Below are 23,272 nucleotides of genomic sequence, written 5' to 3' on the forward strand. Positions count from 1 at the left end.
TTTCGTGTTCATCAAGATATAAACCATCTCAAAAAAGAAAGGCTAACAACAATGAAAAAAAAAAACATGTTTTTTAATAAGTGAATTATTTAGTACTTTTAGTATGTGAAGGATTGGTGATACAAATAATTAGTTATTTAATGTTTTGAGGTATTTTCTAGTTGCGTACTCACCCAACTATACCCACAAGGAGACCTGAGATAAGTAATTAATAATTGGTTTTACTATTTTTTTTGGGTTATTTTCAAATAATGTATGATTGTCATATTTTCTTTCACACGAGTTGTGTTTCAATGATTAATTTAAAATTCATGAATAAATGGTTAAAATTATTAGTTAGAACTCAATGTCAGTGTATTTAATTATGTTATTCGCAGTCCTGTGAAATGTAATTTATGTACATTTTAATAATTTTCGTGATAGCGTTCCTGAATTTCAAGGGAGTGTTAATTGCTCCCAAACGTAATTCTCTGGATGGCTGATGCTGTGTAAGATATTGTCGTGGAACGACGAACGTGATACAACGTGGAACAACGTAACAGCATCACCGCCACACAGAGATTAACAGCCCAGAGTGCCTGCACTTTGCCAAGGGCAGCCATTATCCCTAGATCCTCGTTGCTAAGTCCGCGGGGCGCAGTGCGATAATTCACTGAAATTATCGGACTTAGTGCACGGTGAGGGTCGCTCGCTGCTGTCTTGATTCCGGTACTGCGGTTAACAAGGCATTGAAGCTGAATAACGCCGCTAGACACAACGTGGAAGCTTCAAGATAAACAGGATTAAAGTTCATTCAAAAAACATTTCTACAGTAAAATTAATTATTTAAAACGTTAACGTAACATTCCAATTCTAATCGCGTCGTGTTCAAAGTGTTATCTTTATGATTGCTTTGCATTTTATACTCTCATAAATTAATATTATGTTTATTCTTTGTTGACCATTCAAAAGTATGTTTTTTAATGGCAATAACATTACATTTTATATATATATATATATTTAGTAATTAATTTTATTCGTAACTGGTAGACATGTTTCAGAAGTTCAGTGTCTGTTAAGTGAGCAAGTTATTAGTTTCAGAAATATTTGCATTAGGATTTAAACTGAATAAACATGTGATTTGATTTAAGGGTGATTTTGTAAGAGCCATTGTGATCGGTGGGATGATTTGTCATTGGAAGTAATGTACTAGACTTTGAATGTTTGGCATGATGTAAGCTTTTGGACATACGCCATTGCTGAGCACATGTATGTCAGTAGAAGATAACTACAAAAAATCAAAAGACAAAAACAAATTAAGCAAAAAATTGCTGTTGTCAACAGGATATAAACACCACATAATATTTTATAACAGGAATATGGTCAACAAACAAAGAAAAACAAAGAAAATGGACTAACAGAACGGAAAAAAAAAACCCACAAATGACGACAGCACAAAAATATTGAACCCAAAAAATTCAGCTTAACAGTTGAAACGAGACAAAAACACGACAAAACGAAAAGACGAAACAAACACAATGGTTTTCCAAAACAGGAACAAGCGACGTTTCGGGAACTGCTATCTGATCCCGTCCTTAGGCAGAGACGCACATGGTACGAAAACACAGGTGCGACTCTCTTGGATGTTTGGAACAACAGTTGTTCTTGGGCGTCCTCGAGGGACAGGCGTGTTTTTGAAGTTTATTTGGAAAAGTATATGCCCTGAAACAATCGGTAGGCACCTGCAAAATTCGCGGATTCAGTGACCTCCAGGATAGACTCCACTACACTCTAACACACTCGGGCAAATTCCACCTGTTTATTGGCTGCTGACTTGCGAGTCGTCTCGACTGGGCAAGCCTGTGATTCGACACTTCTACCAGCGAGGGTCTCTAATTGGCCCTCATTACTCCAGATTTAACAGTGAACCCTGTGGTAGAAGCAGCGCTAAGGTATGATTATTTGAATTGTAGCATATCACGAAATGAATCCGCGAATTTTGCAGGTCTCTACCGATCGGGTGCAGCCCAACTTACGAGGACGGAAACCCACCTGACCTTGATGCGCGGACTGCCAAGTAAGACTCGAACAGATTTTGGTTTGTACGTGGAATAAGCGGAAATGGGTCGGTTATAAAAATAGACGTGTGTTCCGTCTGCAAGTACGTCACGTCGTGTCATCCCAGGGCTTTTATAATCCGTTTTGCAAAAAAAAAAAAACACGGAGTGTTCCATTTCTGTAAATGCACACGGGGCGGTCTGTGTGCGGGGGTGGGTTTGCACCCTGCCTGGCCATTTGTCGGGCTGGCGTATCGCCCCCCCCCCCCCCCCTTCCCAACTCGTTGTGGCGGGGCAGATCAATACGATTCGCTTCCCCTTACCTTTCCCCCAGCCCTGCTTCGACTCATAGCGGCGGCGCGTGGTGTCTGGCCCGCCTGCACAGGCGGCGACTTGGTGCGCGCGCAGCCTGCCCTCCCCTCCGCTGCTCTCTCCCTCCCACCACGTCGCCGTCTCGTCTCTTCCCCTCCTCTCCTTCTTCTTCCTCCCCCGGGTCAGTCGGGTCTGGCACGTCGCCCGAGGCGGTCAGGCGGCGTCGTGTCTCTCCGTCGAGAGGAGTCAGACTATGGAGGTCGTCGCCCGGTCCGTGTGAAGTCCTCGCTTTCCGCTTCCGGTGTATCGATCCGCGCGGGGGCTCCGGATGAACGGCGAGTAGTTCGGCTTTTTTTTTATTTTAATTTATTTGTATTTCCGGAGAGTTCCTCCTCCGCCGTCCGCCATGGAGGACGACGACGAGGCGGCGAAGAAGCAGAGCGTGGTAGACCTGGAGGAGCTGTACGTGTGGCTACAGCAGTTCGAGGACCCCACCATCGGTGAGTTTTGCAGATGGTTTTGCGACGAGGGCCCGTGCCGAAACGTCGGGCGTCACCCGCTCCCCCGTCGGAACCCCTGAAGCCAAGGAAACTGTGGCGGACGTAAAAAAAAAAAAGGCCTCGGTTCGTTGGGGGGAGGGGTGGATGACGGAAGAAAGCAGTAGCGGGTTCAGAGGGGGGGCTAAAGGGCTCAAGCCCCCTCCAAAAGCATCTGGGTCCACTATTTGTTTCAGTGTTTGCCTTGATAAAGCCTAGCCTCAGCTGGGTCAAGCTCCTCCCAAACCAAAATCCTGGATCCGCCACTGGCAAGAAAGTGTCGGGTGTTAAAGTATTCTTGACGCTTTTTCTCACGTCTTTTTAAAAAGTCTTTTATCAAACGATGGTTTTATCTCGGGTTTTAGATCACCGAAGTTTAAAAAAAAAATGTAGACTAGTACTTATTACTGTAGTATATTTTTATATCGCCCCGAGGTTTTTAAAATTATTTCTATAGGGTTATTGTAAAAAAAAGGGGTGGGGGTTGTTATCATCATTTATAAAACTATGGTTTTATCTGAATTTTAGATCACCGAAGTTTTTTTTTAAATTTAGACTTAAACTTATTACTGTAGTATATTTTTATATTGCCCCGAGTTTTTTTAAAAAATATTTCTATAGTGTTATTGGAAAAGGGGGGTGGGGGGGAGGATATCACCACCGTTAAGAAGTAAGTTATAAATGAAATCCTTACGTCACTTTTAATTAATTTTTTAGGTGTATTCTTTTGACAGTACCAACAAACTTTGCACGAAAACACAGATTTCTTCCACCAAAGGTTATCTTAGCTCACGTCTTGATCGTGTGCTGAAGTTGCCAACGTGAAAATGAGTTCCGACTTCCAGTAAATTGCGCAAACAGGTGCTGTTAGAATTCATGGGGGAAAAAAAAAAAAAAAAAAAATGGACGAAGACAGCCGTCATGTTTGACATATCCCCCCCCCCCCTCCCCCACCAAGTCGTGGTACTAGACGAGTGTCGCCTCTCCCTGTCGTTCCCGTCTCCGCAGCCGCCGTGAAGATGCGCGGACGCCGCTCCCGACCCGAAACGTCGCGGGATCGGTTCCTCCGACGACGACTTTCACCAGCGGCCTCCGAACCTCGCGGTGGGTCTCGCTCGTGCGACCAGGGTCGTGGGTTCGGGTCTCGACACCCCACGGTGGGGGGGGGGGGGAGGGGGGGCGCATGGTCGGTGTTTGTGTGCTTCCGAGTGCTTCGGAGCGGGTCGTTACCACAACGCCGAAATACCACAACGCCGAATGTCAAAATTGACCACAACGCCGACAGCTAGAAAACTGCTGTGTACCACAACGCCGAAATAACAACTGAATGAATTTGTGTGTGTTTCTTAAATGTACCTTAACGCCGAAATACCACAATCAAACCTAACCTTACCTAACCTAACCTAACCTAGCGTAATATTACGCTATCCTATCGTAGCCTAACCTAACCTAGTCTAACCTAACAGTCTAACCTAACCTAGTCTAACCTAACCTAGTCTAGCCTAACATAGTGTAACCTAACCTAGTCTAACCTAACCTAGTCTAACCTAACCTAACCTTTGTGGCAGTACTGCAATGGCATTTTTCGGCGTTGTGGTAATTCGGCGTTGTGGTGCGTCCCCCTTCGGAGCTCTCTGATACGTCTGATACGCCGTCTCCCTTCAAGCTCCCTGCCTGCCTGCCTGGACTCTGGCGCGGTGTTGCAGGGATTAATAACAGACGTGTGAACGCTTTCACCTCTGTGACGAGCACATTCGCGTGTTCTCATGTTGTGAAATACACTTGACCTATAAATACGAAACTCCCGGGTCGTTACCACAACGCCGAACGTACAATAACGCCGAATGCCAAATTGACCGCAACGCCGACAGCTAGAAAACAGCTGTGTACCACAACGCCGAAATACAGTAACACCGAAAAATGTTGCTGCGGAGGGGGGGGGGGGGGGGGCACAGGAGCAAAATGAAAAACAAACTGAATGAATTTGTGTGCTAACTTACCTAACCTAACCTTTGTGGCAGTCCTGCAATGGCATTTTTCGAGGTTAATGTATTTAGGCGTTGTGGTTCACAGAAGTTTTCTAGCTGTCGGCGTTGCGGTCAATTTGGCATTTCGACGTTATGGTTTTCGGCGTTATTGTACGTTCGGCGTTGTGGTGCGTCCCCGAATCTCTCGACACGAAATTCAACGTTAAAATTATTTAATAATAATGCCGACCGTGAACTTCATTTATTTGACGCGAATCACACGTAGTTTTCCACTCCAGCCGCTAGAGTTCGTTGCCGGAGCACCCACGTCGACTATCGAATCATTCGATCATCAGAGCGAAATTTTGTAAATTATATAATGAAACGGCTCCGATAAAAGCGAAAAAAAGACTTGGAAAAAAAAAAGGAAAAAAAAAAACTAAACCTCGGTTTGGACCTGATTTGCGACAAGGAAATATTTTATTAAAGTGCTGGCCATCCTTTTAAAACTCACTAAACGGTTAATGCCATAAAGTAGAAGAATGAAAATGGCTTTACGCGTGTGTTTTTCAGAAAAACGTTTACAGACTCGTGCGAAGCGCTCTAGGTACTTGACTTGCATTCCACCTTTGTCTTCGTTTCTCCGCCATATATGATGTGGTTAGCGCTTTAAATTTCCTAGTTGCCCTGTTCAAGATCTAGTCCAGAGCCTTGCTCTTAGAGTCGATACCGCGCTAGAAACACCAGCTGGCGTCGCACTTACCATCCCGCCTCACTGACAAAGATACACCCCTGGCTTAATTTTCGGTCTCACACGCCGAGTTCAATATTCTGCCAAAATATAGTGGTCCCGAACACTGTGTAAAAATCAACAAAAGAAAATGCTATTTAAATTTCAGGTTTTCAAACAACAATTTTCCATTTCTACTCCCTTGGGCCAATTTTGCCTAGGCCCTACAAAAAAACTTTACACGAAGATCTTCCATATTTATATTTTGTACCAGTCTGGAAGTAATCTGCGCAAACTTACAGCAGTTAGCTTGTTCATATAAATTTGCTTTTGTGCATACACGCATATACAAACTTTTGAGTTTACTGTGGTAGTCGGGGCTCATAACAATTTTGCACACTCTGGTATTCCGCAAACATTATTTGTGGTATTTCATGTCTGAAAACCCTCTGGTCTTTTTTTTTTTACAAACTAATTTATGCAAGAGATGAAACAAAATCACTGTTTCGACAAAAAAAATTTTAAAATGTCAGTGGTGAAAATGAAAAATTATACAATTTTTTTTTGTATCGTGGAAAGTAAAACATAATAATCGTGAAATTTTTATTTCTTTAATTTTTGAATATCTTGTCGTGAGTATAGTTCACTAAATTTTTATTTTAAATAACTAATACTATGTCGGAAAACAGGCGCAGGTATATTTAGATATTCATGTTTCTGTACATTGGTCAGATATATATTTTTTTAAAGTCAATTGCAAAGGAGTATTGGGAGAATCTATTTCAGCCTGAGGATCTTTACAATTTTTTTTCCTTCCGAAGTTTTGAGTTTTTGGTGGTGGTTTGGGTTCTAGAGACCTTGAACCTAAAAAAAAAATTGGTTGTCTGTAAAGACGGTTTACGGACGATAGTTTAACGTGAAAACGTCATAACAAAACATTGATGAAATGATTGCATACTTTTATTAATAAAATAGAATCATTTTTATTTTAATAATAAAAGAATAAATACTTAAAATTATACTAGTATCCAGATTTTTAAAATACAAGAATATTTAACCTTTTTGCCGAAATTGTCGTTGTAATAAGCGATGAAAACTACATCAACTTTTCACTTCACTTTATAACCAGTCGACGAAACAGTTCACGTGTAGATGTAAGTTGTGTGCTGCCGCTGTCTTTCTTCTCCTCGGACGCATATAGGCCAATGCGAGTGGAAGAGAGATAGATGCGGCGCAAGCGTACAATGAGCGTAACGGGACACAGCCTAACGGGACAATGTTCGTAACGGGACACTTTTTTCATGCGTGCAGCCGGCGTTCATCGATTTATTAGACGTTGGTCACGTCCAAAAAAAAAAAACCCTGTGTAGAAATGTTTCGGTAATGGATTAGTCATTGTTGGAAGTGCACTGAAGAGTCTGGATCGATACCTCGATACCTCGATACCTCGATACCTCGAGACGGTGGGTCGGTCGGACGTGCCGAGGTCATGAGTCGGCACCGCGCCGCTCCTTGTAGAAAGCTGCGGTGACGACGAGGTGATTCCGAGCAGGCGACAGTGGTGACGGTGACTTCACGAGTCCCGCGAACCCCCCTGCCCCCTCTAATCGTTCCGTTACGTTCCGTCGGCAATAGGGCACGTCTTCCGCGTGCGTCACCGCGTGTGTGCGTGCAGTCCGTTCGCTGGACGCCAGGGCGCAGCACCGTCGCGTCGTCCTGGGTCCAGGCGACCGTAGCTCTGGCCAGATAACCTTTAGCAACCTCTCACCCCCTTTTCCTTTCCCAATTCCTCGCTGCAAACACCACGCAACCTTTGAATGTATACACTGTATAGAAGTCGCCATACCCAGGTTAAAATTTCTAATACGGTTTTGAGGTAGTTGGTTAATTCACCGCCGCAATCGCCACCATCTCTTGGGGCATCGACTCGTGGTGGTCCCTAGCGGACAAGTGTCGAACTCTTCAAACACCCCTTCCCCCTCCCGTTGAACGACCTTGAGCTGCAGTGAATGTTGGGTGGGGGGTGCTGGGGAATGTCAGCGGGTGACAGCGCTGCGCTCTAACGTGTAAATAACAACCTAAGACGATAAAGGGCGTTACGGCAGCGCATTGCAGCGGTGAAGTTCCCAAGCTGCTCATCATACGCTACTGAAAAACGTAGAGTAAATCCTATCCACTCGCGACTTCTATACAGTATATATATTCAAAGATACAACTGTACAGTTTCTAGCTTTTTTTATTGAAGATATACATGTTAAAAAAAAACTTCCAGAGATTCTCTATGAACTATATAAGGTCCGAAGCCTGTATGTTGTACCGTTTAGATTTTATGAATTTTTGATTTTGTATACTTCTTTTGTGTTCATCCTGTATTTCTTTAGACGCTTTATGGAGAAAAAATGATAAATATAATTTTTTTTACGATCCGCACTCAGCATGCAATAAAAATTGACAGAATGAAAAAGAAGGCTACATACAAATAAAAATTATGTGTTCTTTTAAATCACATACTTAATTCATTGATGTAGAATAAATGTCCCTATAATCAAACATTATTTATTTATTATGGATACTAGTGATAGCAATTTTTGATAAACTTCTTAAAGTGAGGTTATGTTCACGTATATATGATTTATTTGCACAATAAATCATTACATTATTTAATAAATAGTTAGAATGAACAAATTAGAAATAACGTTCTACATATTAATTGATTTTCATTGTTATTTAAAGTTTGTCTAACATTATTTTACTAAATTAAATAATCAGACTGGCATAAAATATGAATTGAATACTTAGTATTTATTTTAATTTTATTGAATTTATAATTTACCAACCACATTTATAACATCACTGCAGTTATTTTATCATTTTATTTATATTAATTATTTGCATGCAAAATTAGTAAGTATAACTTATAACGCGCGTACACGAGTACAAGCACCTATTTTTTTTTTAATATCAGATTTAAAACAGCACATTATACAACTAAAACTTAAAATTTCTTCATAGACATTTTTATTATTTATATGTTATAAATGGTCGTTGCAGTTTCATACGGCTGTATTTGCGTATACATTTATCACGCTCGGCATTATTATTATTTTTTTTTTTAAGAATTCTACGTTTAAGTTCGTGCACAAGGCGTCCGATTCTCGTAATGTAAAGTGTATTTTGCAACGTGAGAAACATACATGCATTTGGCTCGTTATCGAGGTTGGAAGTTGACACATCTCCGGCGAGTAGTGAAACACTTTTGTTTTTTAAGTGAAACTTCTAATGCGACTTCCAACAAGGTTGCGTTAAACGTTTAACGCTCCTTGAGAGGGGGAATAGAAAGAGACAGAGCGAGAGTGAATGCGTGTTTCAGAGACACACAAATAGTGAGTGTGTGTCATTTCTCTATGTCCACACGAGGTCTCGCCGCGTCAATTTTCTCCTTGGGGCGAACCCGTCCGCTTAATTAAATAAACAGCTTTTATCGTTGAATGATTCCATGATTTATTTTAGTTTGATTTGATACAATATGATTTCACTAAAAATCTATTTCTACCCCTTCCTATTTTCACTTCCACATTACGAAGTTTCACTTCTTCCGCGCGGAGGGACTCCATGCACTATTTTTTTTTTTTTTGTTCGGACTGGCGATGGTTCACGGACTTGCGGGGGATGTGTTCCGGCGACTGACCGAGAGTCGGTGAAACGCGCGGCGGCGTGTTTTGTGTCTTCCGTCCGGACAGCGTGTATGTGTTTGGATGTTTTGGTGGAGTTGGCGGGGGGAGGGGAGGGGGTGTGTTCCTCCTCCTCTTCCGGGGTTTTTGGCAAGTGTCCCTGGCTACGAGCCCGTCAGCCCCCCCCGCCAGCCCCATTTGCATTCGATCTGCTGCTTTCTCAAACATTCTCCTTGATCCGCCTCTGATGACCCAGGATTAGGACGAGGGGGGGCGGAGAAATACAAAACCACGTGTAATTTTTTTTTCCTTGAACGGAACGGGAGTCGCATGGAGCGGAAATGAATGACCACGGTGCTGCCATCTGTCGCGGATGACGCGAACATAAAAAGTTTCACAAAAGCACAAAGGGAAACATTATATATGGCATCAATAGGGGCAGGCGTTTTTTCGCGAAAAGATCTGAACGTCTACTAGACTGCAACAAGGTATATACCCGAACCTGTGGTTTCTTCCTTGCGATTGGCGTCCGTATGCGAGATGAGAAGTTGCTGCCTAATTTGACCGGGCCACTCAGGACGCGTTTTACTTTCGCACCGAATCACTGTGATTGGTGTTGTTACAATCGATATGTATCTGGGAGAAACTCACCCAATCACGAAACACAGACGATGCTACAGTGTTTTAACTTTCAGTTAGTCTCGAAATCTTTTCGCGAAATCTGCATGCCCCTAGGCATTAACAGTTTGGTGAATTTTTAACAAGATGTTTGGGGGGGGGGGGGGGGCAGCATTTTAATAAAATTCCTTGTCGGAAATCAGGTCCAAATCCGGGGTTTGGGATTTTTTTTTTCAAGTCTTTTTTTTCTTCTTGATTTTATCGGAGCAGTTTCATTATATAGTTTTAAAAAAATTCGCTCTGCGAATCTAATGATTCGATATCCTACGTAAGCTGATCCGGCAACGAATTCTAGCGGCGGGTGCGGAAACTACGTGTGATTCACGTTCAGAAAAAAAAGTTGAAAGAATTCTGCGTTAAATTTCGTGTCCCGGGTTTCGTATTATAAGTTTACTTGCAACATTAGAGAACGTGAATTTGCTCATTACCGAGGTTAGATGTTTACTCACAATTTTTTTCTCTTTCGTTTTATCTTGAATGCTTTAGTGAATGATAGCTTGTGGATCGTTAAATTTCAAGCAATAGTTTAATATATTTTTAAAAAGATATTCTTCAATTTTTATGAAATTTTAGTACAGCTAGCGACTGGAAAATGCCAACCTATTTCATTTCTGTTTTGTTTTAATTCTCATTAAATAAGACAATCCGTTTGTGTAATAGCGATTATATATATTTATATATACACACACACGTACACTGACACACTTTTTGTTAACTCACCTTAGTGAGTAGTCAACATCTAGAAAAAAAATTCTTTTATTTATAAATTTCAGCGCACAAGTATGTTAGTGCGCAAGTATACAAGTGTGCAAGTATACGAGTGTGCTATAATGCAAGCAATAGGCCTACCATAGAACTCTTCTGCTGTTTCTGCTGTCAATCGTGTTTTCGTCGAGTAATTTGGTTGCTCGAATATGATTTAAACAGTTTGCTCTGCAATTTATCGCAGTTTACAGTGTTAACGTAATTTAGGGTCTTGGTCTCCCTGTCGTAGAGACAAGTCCACAGGTCGAGCCATAAGTCCTCCGTACAAATATGGGATAAAAAAAACATTGCCGCGTCTCCTCCAGAGATCGGTTCGAGCGAATTTTCGTTTTTTTTGTTGTTGTTGTTTCTGTGTCGACAATTGTAAGGGAGACACGTGGAACATAAATACCGTTAACTGTAGCATGGTGTGCAGTATCATTTGTACGAATGAAATATATATAAAGAAGAATAGGACGATGATAGGAAAAGTAGGAAACGAATGGGAGTGTTTCAAGTTTAATGTGCTTCGAAAAAGTCAAATCGATGGTTGTTCCAATCGACTGGAAGAGAGATAGATGCGGCGCAAGCGTACAAATAGCATAACGGGACAATTTGCGTAACGGGACAATGAGTCATCCTTTTTTAGTGCGTGCAGCCGGCGTTCATCGATTTATTAGACGTTGTCACGTCAAAAAAAAATTAAATAACCGCTTTCACCATTTGTGTGTGGTGATTTACGGCTCACACATATCTTTCTCTCTCTCTTTCTCTCTCTTTCTCTCTCTCTCTCTCTAGTTCGATAGTCAGTTGTTTCTGTCTTACGTGCCGAGAGCGTCGAAAGCGAAGAGTTCGTTCAACTCAACTCGCGGTACCTGCAGACTCGCTAATGATGCGGGAGTAATATACATATATATTCACACACATATATATGTATATATATACATACACGCATATATACACATACATATAAAGAGCGCCCGTGGTAATTGCAGATCTGGCTCGGTGATGCTGGGCTGGAATCAAGTTATTTACTTTCCGCACGGGTGCGGAGTTGAACCTAGAGAGACGGCAAACTCAAACATCCCGATGTGATTTGTGTCCATCCAACTAGTTCATTTCGTGTAGATAATTAATTCTTATAATTAAAAAATAATAATTTAAATATTCGTGACGTAGCTAATTGAATAATGAATGACAGCAAAATTATGTAATAATTACCGGCATGCGTTGCTATTTTCTTTATCATTTTTTTTGTAATATGTTTGAAGTATATACACATGTACAAAGCATCTAACTCTCTATTACCAATTATCTAACTATACATATATGTCAGCCCATATTAATGAAAATAGTCAAAATCTTGTATTTTCCCCTGTCTATATTTTTACCTATCATTTTACCTGTCACGGGAGTGACGTAGGTGTATAAAAACACGCGCGTATGCAACGTTGTGTCAACATTTCAAAGCAATAGGTTTAAGAACTTTCAGTCGGAGATTTAAGATTTTTAACGAACGAAAATATACTTTTTTATTTATATATAATAAATATTATTGTTTGTTAAACTATGTTTTAATAATAAATTATGTTTTTTTTTCTATGATAACTTAAGAAATGTAATTTATCAAGAATAATATAGTGCATAATTAAAAAAATAACTGGTTAGTGACGGAAAAAAACCTTTCAGTGTTCTGAAATTGTATCTAGCATCCTGGCAATAAACAAATTCTCATGCGTTTATTATTATTATTATTATTATTGATTCTTAGGCCTAAATTCGGGGGTTAAAAGTTATCTAGTGCTTCCGTTCGATCTTAAAACAACTGTTGACTATAAATATGTATGTGTGTGTGTGTGTGTATATATATATATATATATATATATATATATATATATATAATACATTCTAACGTCTCGCACTTTATATTCTCTGCCTATTCACTCGGTTGAACAGAAGTGTTTGTTTCTTCATTAGTGATAAGACTTCAATAAACTTATACAGTACACCAACAACAGCTGTAAAAAATTTTTACCAAATCATAACAATTGTCCTTTTACATTTTTATAGTATTTTTACTTCAACGAATGTTCAAACCGAATGAAAATGTGTAAACAAGGGTGATGAATGATTCATTCTGGGACCGCTTTGCCCGGTGGCAGCTACATATGTTCCAACCTATAGTCGGCTTACAGATCAATTTTTTTTTACATCCCAGAGCAAGTAATATTCAGACATAGCTGTCAAGGGATTACTCTGCCCCTTTGATCAGGAAGGTGCTATAGTCTCAGCAAGAGGAGACTAGGGGACCCAGCAGTCATCGCCTTAACCCCCCACCTCACTCAGCTGACCGGACAGTTGGCTGTGTTCTGTGCCCTAAGACCTTGTCAGCACTGCTGGCACCTACCCCGATCTCCCTCATCACACCGGGACCCCTCAAAACACCCGGTGAACCCGTGGTCCATTGGAGGCCTGTCCAACCTCTGCTAGCTGTCCAGGCTTCGCCCGGTGGCAAGTTATTTCTGGCAAAAGCACGGCCAAACATCACCACCACCAACACCTCCTATATCAGAACCCGTTTAGGGTGTACAAGGAGTACTACTTCGATCTTTTAGAACCGTTCGTGCACCCGCTTGTTGGGTGCAGTGGACAGTTTTGGCCTTTAGATGTCAAAATTTGGCCAGATTCGAATGGTTTTATTGTACCACTTTTGAGAGGGCCTCTGCTGGAAGTAACGCGTCCGTTCTGTTTTTTACCGCCGTGCAAAGCAGCAGCCGGAATTTATCTTTTGTCAGGTTTGAAGTGAAACTTTTTTTCGCTCTTGCGTCCACGCATGAAAAAAAATTTTGCACGGCGGCGATCGTTAGAAACTCTATAGCCTTGGCAAGACGCGTTGGGGATCTCTCGTGTGCCATCGAGCTGGGACGGTAGCATATCGTGATCGCGCGGACACAGGGCCCACAGCCTGGTGTGTGTGGGGGAGGGGGGGGGGTGGTGGTCGCGGGTCAGCCCGGGCTCGTCGCGATAAGCCCTCCGTCCAGAGGTCGACCAGCCTCGCGGGTCCTTGCGTCGGGTCTGGCGAGACGTGTGGACACGTCTCTTCTTGTGTGGAGGGCGCCGGCTTGGCAGTTCACACATCCCTAAATACGAGAAGAAAAAAAAAAAAATTGGTTGTCTGTAAAGTCGGTTTGCGGACGATAGTTTAAAGTGACAACGTCATAACAAAACATTGATGAAATGATTGCATACTTTTATGAATAAAATTGAATCATTTTTATTGAATTATCTCTATTTTGTATGGATACGAAGGAGTGATAATCTAAAATTTAATTGATAAATCTACTTTTATTTGCAATCGTTAATTCAAATATGTTTATTACTTTAACGAACATATTATTTTAACTATAACTTTTATACATGTTTGCTATTTAACTTCTTCCAATCTGTGTTATTCTGTTAAGGATAGGACGATGATAGGAAAAGTAGGAAACGAATGGGAGTGTTTCAAGTTTAATGTGCCTCGAAAAAGTCAAATCGATGGTTGTTCCAATCGAGTGGAAAAGATAGATGCGGCGCAAGCGTACAATGAGCGTAACGGGACACAGCGTAACGGAACAATGTGCGTAACGGGACACTTTTTCGTGCGTGCAGCCGGCGTTCATCGATTTATTAAACGTGACGTCAAAAAAAAAAAACTACTATTCACCAACCCCGAATCAGACATGTGCGTGTTATGCGACCCGCGTCTGGCGCTTATTAACTCTTTCATATTCGATTTCAAGAATATCGGGAAACGTACCGCGTACCAAACGTATTGGTGTGCCAAGTGGAACTTTACGGTGGCGAAACCATCCCCTTTGAAGTACATTCTGTACAATGTAATGGTCGTAACAAGAAATAATCGTTAACTTATAAATTTTTTTTTTGTGCGATGATGCTGCTGTCTCGTAATATATATATATATATATATATATATATATATATATATATATATATATAGCTGTAGTAATTGTATCGATGGTTGCGAAACGTCTGCCAGTTTTCTAGCCTCGCGCAGGGCACCGTTTATCAAGACGGTTGCCGGTTTGTTTTCCCATGCTGGTGTTCGGTTTTTGACTCACGTTCTGGAATACGGCCCCGCGAGTTACGTTACGTTACGGTCGTGTCCCAACGATACGATACGATGCTGTCTCCACGGTGTCACCAGGGCTCGTGACGTCACAGCAGCTTGTGGAGTAACGCCCGTGGGAGCATGTGCACTCCGTCCCGTGGATTGTTGGGGGGGGGGGGGGGCTAATTTTTTTCTTGCCTCGTTACCCCCTCGGCTGCTGACGTCACAGGAAGTCTGTCGGTTCACACGGCCCCCCCCCCCCATGTTTTTTTACGTGTTCCCCTTCTCTCTTCTCGTTGCTGGTTCCCCCCCCCCCCCAATCACTTTTCCTTCAAGCACGAGGCTCGTGTTTCGTGCGGGCTTTACGAGTGGAATAAAGGGAATAAAAGGCGTTGCGGAAGCAGTATGTTGTGGTAGAGGGTTGGGGGGGGGGGGGGGGGGGAATAGGGGTCGGCTAAATGTGGGAGACTACACCACCTGTACCATGTGCGGGATCATGCTGGTAGCGTCTCACTTGTCCGTAATGGCGCCTGAACCTCTGCTGTTTCGAGCCGAGTGTCGATACAGGGGAAGCCTTTTTTTCACAGACGAGAGAGCCAAACGCCCGATCGTGCATCTTCGGGTTTTTTTTTTCATTGTAACTCATGATAACTAATGGTCAATTAGGTTAGGTTAGCTACATTATAATTACTTTAAAACATTGTGGACGGTTTGATTTGGTTAGAATAGCTACATTAAAGATACTGTGAAATCATGTAAACGGTTTCCTAGCCCTGTATAGCTACGTCTTAAAAAGTTATTTGCTAAGCAACCATAAAATGATTTTACAGTATTTTTAATGTAGCTATACTTAACCTAGTATAACCAACCATCCACAATGTTTTAAAGTATTTATAATGTAGCTAACCTATCCTAATCGACCGCAAAATTTAATGCCACACCGGGTTATACAATGAGATAGAACGGAAAAAAAATGCGAGCATGAACTTCGGGGAACTTAGGGTGTGGCTCTCTCGTCTGTGAAATGAAGGCTTCCCGTCGATACAGATCCCGAACTAATATCTCATAGTGCCAGGATTTTTTTTTTTTCGCCATCTTGACAAAACCATTATCCCTGACAGTGAAATTTCGCTGTCAATTAGAGATGTTAAGTGTTTTCCGGGAAAAATTTTTTTTTGGTAAATAATTTTCTGCAAAGCTTTAAAATCTGCCGAGTTATTACTGTCACAGAAAGGACCATTTTTTTAATCAACCGTTTAATACAAACATTACCAAATTACAAAAGAAGTGAGACAAAGATTATTATACGTTCAGGCACACTCCACAGTTCTAGACCTACTTTATAACTTCAATTTGTTTGTTTTACCTGTGCTGCAATATGACGGCAACGTAAAGTTTTAAAAGAGGTATATAAAGTTCGTATTAGAACACGTACACAACCTGCTCGAGTACATAGGGAACACGTTATTTTTTATTATTTTTTTTTGGCGACCTATGTCCTTGAGAAACTGCACACAAAAAGGGGTCGTGGCTCTTACTCTCCCTACTGTTTACATAAGATTCCGGAAAAAAAACTTTACTGGTGGATTAAAAAAATATATAGGAGCAAAACCGCGAAGACAGAAACAGACAGAAAGACAATCAGATTTTTAAAATGCAAGAATAATTAACCTTAATTGCCGAAATTGTTGTAATAAACAATGAAAACTACATTAACTTTTCACTTCACTTTATAAACAGTCGAGTGGAAGAGAGATAATGCGGCGCAAGCGTACAATGAGCGTCACGGGATACAGCTTAACGGAACAATGTGCGTAACGGGACACTTTTTCGTGCGTGCAGCCGGCGTTCATCGATTTATTAGACGTTGTCACGTCAAAAAAAAAAAACACCTGTTTTGCGCGCGGAATTGTGCTGTACCGCGTTTGCTCTTCATGAAGATTTTAATTCCTCTCGGCACTGTGCTTCAAGCAACTCAAGCCGACGGAAAAGTTAACTGAAAGATTACAAAAATATCGACGTTTGTGGAATAGACCGATGGTAGGATATGCAGGACAATGCCTGGGATTTCATTCTAAGGGAGTGCTATCAAACTTGAGTTGAATTCATCCTGAAATAATCATTTAAATTTGGATTCGTCCTCACAAGAAAATTCTTCGTAAAATGTTTAGATTTTTATGACGATTGCATAAAAAAAATAGGCAAGGTATCGTATGTGTTGTAAAATAAGTTTTATTTCATTGTGTTGAATAAAAATATCTAGAAGTGGGGAGGGGTAAGGTGTTTGCTATTCGAATGCATTGGTAGAGACCTGCATAATTCGCGGGTTCGATGGCGCCTTCGGGATAGACTCCACATACCCCTGTACACCCGGGCAAATCACGCAAGATAATTGGCTGCCGACTTGTAAGTCGTCTCAGCTGGTGTGTCTTGTGATTCGATCCTTCTTTGATTGAGGGTTTATAACTGGTTGAGATGCGTCCAGATGAACAGTAAGCCGATAGCAAAATTATCTAAGAGGTATGTGTGTTTGAATTCTTGCCTATCACCGAGTGAATCCGCGAATTTTGCAGGTCTATATGCATTGGTATTCAGAGACCACGGAGAAGGCAGTTAGTTTCTCGGGCGGTTCTGTTCTATCGGCCATGGCCGATTGCTTTACAAGTTTCCTTGGGGCGTGACGTTGAAGGCTGTTTCTATCTTCCATGACCTCGCTGTCGATAAGATGTTATACTCGGTATAAAAAAATAAGCCAGTCATGGGGACTGTCAACAGAAGTGAAAACTTAAAACTTTGTTTTTTAAATGTGTAATATGATATCATTTCTACGTCAAATGTACGTAAGAAAATGATTTTGGTATTATATCAGTACGAGGTCAGCATGATATCATTTATCCTTACATCATTTTTTTAGTCACAACAGATGTCAGTGGTATGTAAAAATTACGTAAAAATTCATTACCTAGCTATGACTTACCAGTGATGTCAGACCTAGGTCTGTGACCTAGGATTTTCTTTTTTACCCATGGCGATCGGTTTGAACGTAATATAAGTTGTTGCGCTGCAGCGCCATCTAGCGGTGAGTTACAAAAAAAATGGATGGCATAAAAACCTTCTCCAAGAAAAATCTCTTCGATGTGACAACTTTCAAGGCGATCGGTCAAACGATGTCGGAGTTTATCGACGTCGTACATACCATCGTCCTATGATATGTAGAAATGGTGCAGGATGGCTGGGATTTAAAAACTAAAAGAAAAAAAAGAAGCCTGTATCGTGAAAACTAAGATCCTTTGTGTATTCCTGTTTGAGTCAGAACCGTAATTTACTGGCCTATCAAGTGTTCGCGGCTTGAGGTTGTTATTGGTCAGCCTATACCTATAGTTTGCTGGAAATCATCCCTTATGTGCTTCACCGCTTGAGTTCCATGCAGAAAATTTATATTGACTTGTGCTTATCTAGCTACGTTTCTAACACGTCCTAACGCACTTATAACATATCCGGTGTGCATATAATAGCAACGTTGAGTTCTTTCGATTTGTTGTTAGTAGGGAGATCATGTTCGTTCTGGGACACTCAAAGGATAAACAAATTAGGGTGATCCATAACTGTCACCTTCTCTCTCATTCACCTGCTAATCAAACCTTTTTCTATTTTTCATCCTCCTGAGGCCACGCCTTTCCCCCTCACCCTCTTTCCACCCTCACCCTCTTTCCACCCTGGAGCCGTGCCCCTTAATCATTATTAATTAATTTTTATTCAGTTTTTATTTTATGATGGATTTTTTTGTGATTAATGGTTGTATCTCGCAGGTGTCGTCCCCCTCCCCCTCCCCCTCCTCCACAACCTTCTTTTCCACAAATCACTTTTTTTTTTTCCTTCTGAACTTAAGTTGAGAAGTTGGGCGGTAGGTGTCACTTGTATGTTTTTGTTCCGCAATCTTGGATGTTGACCATATTGAATGACGTCACAGTTAATTTGATGATCAGGTGGTCGGGGAAGTGTCCGTGATTCTTTTGAGGACCTCCAGCTAGCTCTGGTAACGGCACCAATGGTTAGCCCCAAACATTACCCAAGTTGATAGGAGCACGGGATAATCCTTGTGTGAGTGATGGACATCCCCGCTGAGTTTTTCTCTTGTCAACCCAGCATCACCATGAGTTAGAAGGCAGATAGCACCAGGGTAGCTGGGTGTTATTTTTTTTTATTTTATAAAAAATCTGAATGCGATGTTGGTCTTTGGAGGAGCGGGAGAGAACAATAATAATAAAAATTGCTTGTCTGTAAAGTCGGTTTACGGACGATAGTTTAATGTGACAAACGTCATTACAAAACATTGATGAAATGATTGCATACTTTTATGAATAAAATTGAATAATTTTTATTGAATTATCACTATTTTGTATGAATACAAAGAAGGAGTGAAATGAAATCTACAATTTAATTGATACATTTTCTTTTATTTGCACTCATTAATTCAAATATGTTTATTATTTTAACGAACAGATTATTTTAACTATAACTTTTATACATGTTTGCTATTTAACTTCTTCCAATCTGTGTTATTCTGTTAAGGATATGACGATGATAGGAAAAGTAGGAAACGAATGGGAGTGTTTCAAGTTTAATGTCCCTCGAAAAAGTCAAATCGATGGTTGTTCCAATCGAGTGGAAGAGAGAGAGATGCGGCGCAAGCGTGCAATGAGCGTAACGGGACAATGCGCGTTACGGAACATTTTTTCGTGCGTGCAGCCGGCGTTATTCGATTTATTAGACGTTGTCGCGTCAATAATAAAAGGTTTTGTTGATGGGGAGTGCGGGAACAGTGATTATCACATTTTGCGTAGTATCCTTTTTGTGTCCCAGAAAGAACGTCATCCCCTCTACTGCCGTTGCTTTGTTTGGTTGTTGGTGACGTTCGTGGCAAGTGGAGGCTCGAGTGAACGTTAATGCGCCTCTTGGAGAAAGTTGCAAATGCCGAACTGGAAGCTCCCTTCTGAGAGAGACTTTTTCGTCGCTTCGTGGACCCAAAACATGCCTCAGCGTCTTTCAAAAGCGTCGAGGGACTATTTCAGGATTGTTGTCTCAGTCGGTCCGGCGTGGTGGTCAGAGGTCGAGGGCTGGCTGAGAAGTGTAAATAGGCATAGTCCAGGGCCGTTAAAAATGGACCGAATGTTTGTAGTGGTCGTGATAGAAGCCATAATCTGTTGTCGACGTTACTTTTTTTTTATTTAGTAGGAAGTTTCCTTAAACTTTAAGGCTTTTTTTTTCTTTTTTCACTGCGTGTAAGAAATGTCGGGTGTTTCCCACTAAATACATATTTACTTTGCATAACGAACGTTTATGAACCAAACAATTTATTGCTTTTGAGTTAAAATAAATAAATATTTGGTTGTCAAAATTATCTGATTTATGATCTAACAAACGTGTACATATGTAATTTTAATGAACCTAGTGAGGTGGTATAAGATTTGAGACGTGCCTTCAGTCACCATGTTATTTTTTGCTAATTACACAACTTAATTTAAATATTAATTTAAGATTATTGCCATTGCTGGGTAACAAACTGTGTGAAGAACCTCAACAATGGACGAAAATATAGATGTGCAAACGCACAGAAAACAAGCCAAAATTAGCCTGTGTCAAAAATATTAAAAGCATTGACAGCACAGCACATTTCGTGGTAAGTAATCAGTAGACACCTCCAAATTCGCGGATTCATTGACCTCTAGAATAGTCTCCACAGTCCTTTAAATACTCGCGTAAATGACACCTGTTCATTGGCTACTGACGCGTGAGACGTCTCAACTAGGCTGTCCGTAATTCGGTATTTTCTTGGTTTAGTGTTTCCCATTGGCTCACAGTTCCCCGGATAAAATGTGGGCCAATCGCAGAAGCGGTACGAAGGTATAGTTGTTTTGATGCTAGCCTATCGCGAAATGAATCCGCGAATTTTGCATGTCTCTAGTAATCAGTAAAAATTCCAGCACAGACTAACACAGTGGCGTATCTACACTAAGTGAATCATGTTTTAATTAAAGTGCCTATTTGGTGAGTCTCTTTTGACTTTCCATCGTGTTAGATGGTGGGTATAGAGAAACGACAACACAATCGCTGTTTGTATGTCTATGACCTAGGATTATCCTTTTTACCCATGGCGATCGGTTGAACTGAATAGAAGTTGTTGCGCTGCAGCGTCATCTAGCGGTGAGTTACAAAAATAAATGGATAGTATAAAAACCCTTCATGAAAAATATCCTCGATGTGGAAGCTGGCTGGGTGGTGAGTGCAGCTTCTCACAACCAGGGGCGCTTAATCACTGGTCATCAAGACCCAGACCTTTCCAGAACATCAAAGCGGACCCTGGCGTCCAAGTTCCCAACCACCGCGTGGTAGACTCTTCTACTCCGACCAGCTCTTCACCCGGAACATCATATGCATCACGTCCACTCCTACATTTTTCACCTCGCATGACTGTGCATGCTTGCCTGGGTTCACCTTAACATAGTTTCAATCTATGATTAAGATAGGGGAGTTAGTAGTCATGGCTTCAATCGCTACCATGGCCTTACAGATTCATTAAGTCGATGATGAGTGTAACTATATATATATGATTAAAATTCATCATAAAACATATTTTTTTTTAATTTTGGTGGTTAAATATTATTTTGAATGGAATGCTTGTTTCTTCGCTCTTGACGGCACTTCCGCAATACATGTTTGTAGGTCATTTTACACAAACTGTAGGATTTTTTTTATAAAGTAAAAAGGTTGAAGGACTCGTGTCCAATACCTGTCTCACTGAAAGCCTCTGATAGGTTTGGAACGCAGCCAAGATATACCCCCTTCCCCTTTCCCCCATCTCTTCATCAACCACTTTTCCTGACTTTTCGCCGACATGGGCACAGCAGATAAAAAGTTTTGGAGCTAAGAGCTTGTCCTTGTTCCACCACAGTTAGCACGTGTCAACAGCGACGGCGGTCAGTATCCAGAGATTAAGGGAAGGATACTGATGGAGCATCAGCCGTCTGACGTGAAACAGTTCCCCCTTCCCCCCCCCCCCTCCCACACAATTTTTGTTTCTGATTTCAGACCGTCTCATGCTTAAGATTGCAGTGCCACCGCCTATGGCGCGCGCTGTTGCCAGATCTCTTACAAGTTACGGAGGAGTTCAGGGGGACGTACTGCTTTGGAATTTCTAAGTGCACGAGAAGCATTCTAAGAATCCATTTTAGTAACTTAACAATGTTTTAGGCCTATAACTACTATAACGCTCATTAATATCTCTTTCTAACTTAAATCAAAAACAAAAAACAGTTCCCACACGTTTATTGATACGAATTCATACGAAATTTTAATGTTCACGCTATGATAAAATAAACATTATCCAACAAATTAAATTTTTAATTATATACTTACATTTGGCAAAAGCCCGCGCAAAAACAAGGACAGAGATTTCGGCACTGGGCATGTGTTAGAAAGAGAGAGAGTATGCTTCATTTACTTCCAGACTGCAATTTAAGCGTGGAACAAGATTGTATGGCGGACAGTGATAAAACAGAAATAACATCTAAAAGGATGTCGAAACACCGCTTAACACCGAATTGCAAACGAAAACACCATATAACACCTAAACACATGTCATATCATGGAATTAATTAGCTTTTAACCAAAACTTATTTCAAATCATAAAAAAAAATCTTACAATGTCTTTCAATGTTTGAAATTCGAGGAATGTCATTTCCGGACAAAATATTGTACCAAAGTAAAAATGCAGCATATAAATTTTACCCCTATATTGGTGGCGTAAGTATTGCAAAACAGCTTTTATAAAATTAAAAACATTTGAAATCCTCTGTTTTTTTTTTTTTTTTTTTTTTTTTTTAAAGTAGTTGAACTAAAAGTAAAACCATGAAATCTTATTTCTATCTGCAGTCCATATACAACGCTCTCTTTCGCACACAACAACGGCTTCTCAAGGCCAGTGGCCCCTTCGCGATTATCGACTTTGCGTCGACGTCCTGTCGACTCGTGCCTTGAAATTTGTTTAACGAGGCTCTCCACCGAGGCTTTTGATCCGCGCGGCCTCCCAGGTCGCCACGTCGCTTCTTCCCGCGCTGAAGGGTGCTTGTGAAATTACATTTTCGAATACGACAGCTTTCTTTTTTTTCTTCCCAACCTCCGATGGACTATTAAAAAAAAAAAGACAAATTTACATAACCTAATAAATTTATTACCAAAAAAGGTTCAGCGGTGTCTTGTTTAATTTTTTGACGTGATAACTTCTAATAAATCGATGAACGCCGGCTGCACGCACGAAAAAGTGTCCCGTTACGCACATTGTTCCATTACTCTGTGTCCCGTTACACACATTGTTCCGTTACGCTGTGTCCCGTTACGCTCATTGTACGCTTGCGCCGCATCTATATCTCTTCTACTCGACTGTTTATAAAGTGAAGTGAAAAGTTAATGTGGTTTTCATTGCTTATT

At 41.0% G+C, this 23,272-nt stretch overlaps 1 protein-coding gene across 8 annotated transcripts in view; it reads left to right on the plus strand.

Annotated features, from left to right (window-relative positions):
* Window positions 1-23,272, plus strand: part of LOC134541133 (disco-interacting protein 2) — a 473,542-nt gene that overhangs the window by 304,414 nt on the left and 145,856 nt on the right. Inside the window, exon 1 of one of the 8 annotated variants that reach the window (XM_063384326.1) lies at window positions 2,537-2,848. The exons of the other annotated variants lie outside the window; for them this stretch is intronic. Within the exon in view, the coding sequence (XP_063240396.1) occupies window positions 2,755-2,848 (94 nt within the window). The 5' untranslated portion in view covers window positions 2,537-2,754. Of the gene's footprint in view, window positions 1-2,536; window positions 2,849-23,272 lie in introns of those variants that run through there. 8 annotated transcript variants of the gene reach the window in all.

The sequence above is a fragment of the Bacillus rossius genome, chromosome 18, assembly GCF_032445375.1.
Source record: "Bacillus rossius redtenbacheri isolate Brsri chromosome 18, Brsri_v3, whole genome shotgun sequence".
Lineage (NCBI taxonomy): Eukaryota > Metazoa > Arthropoda > Insecta > Phasmatodea > Bacillidae > Bacillus > Bacillus rossius.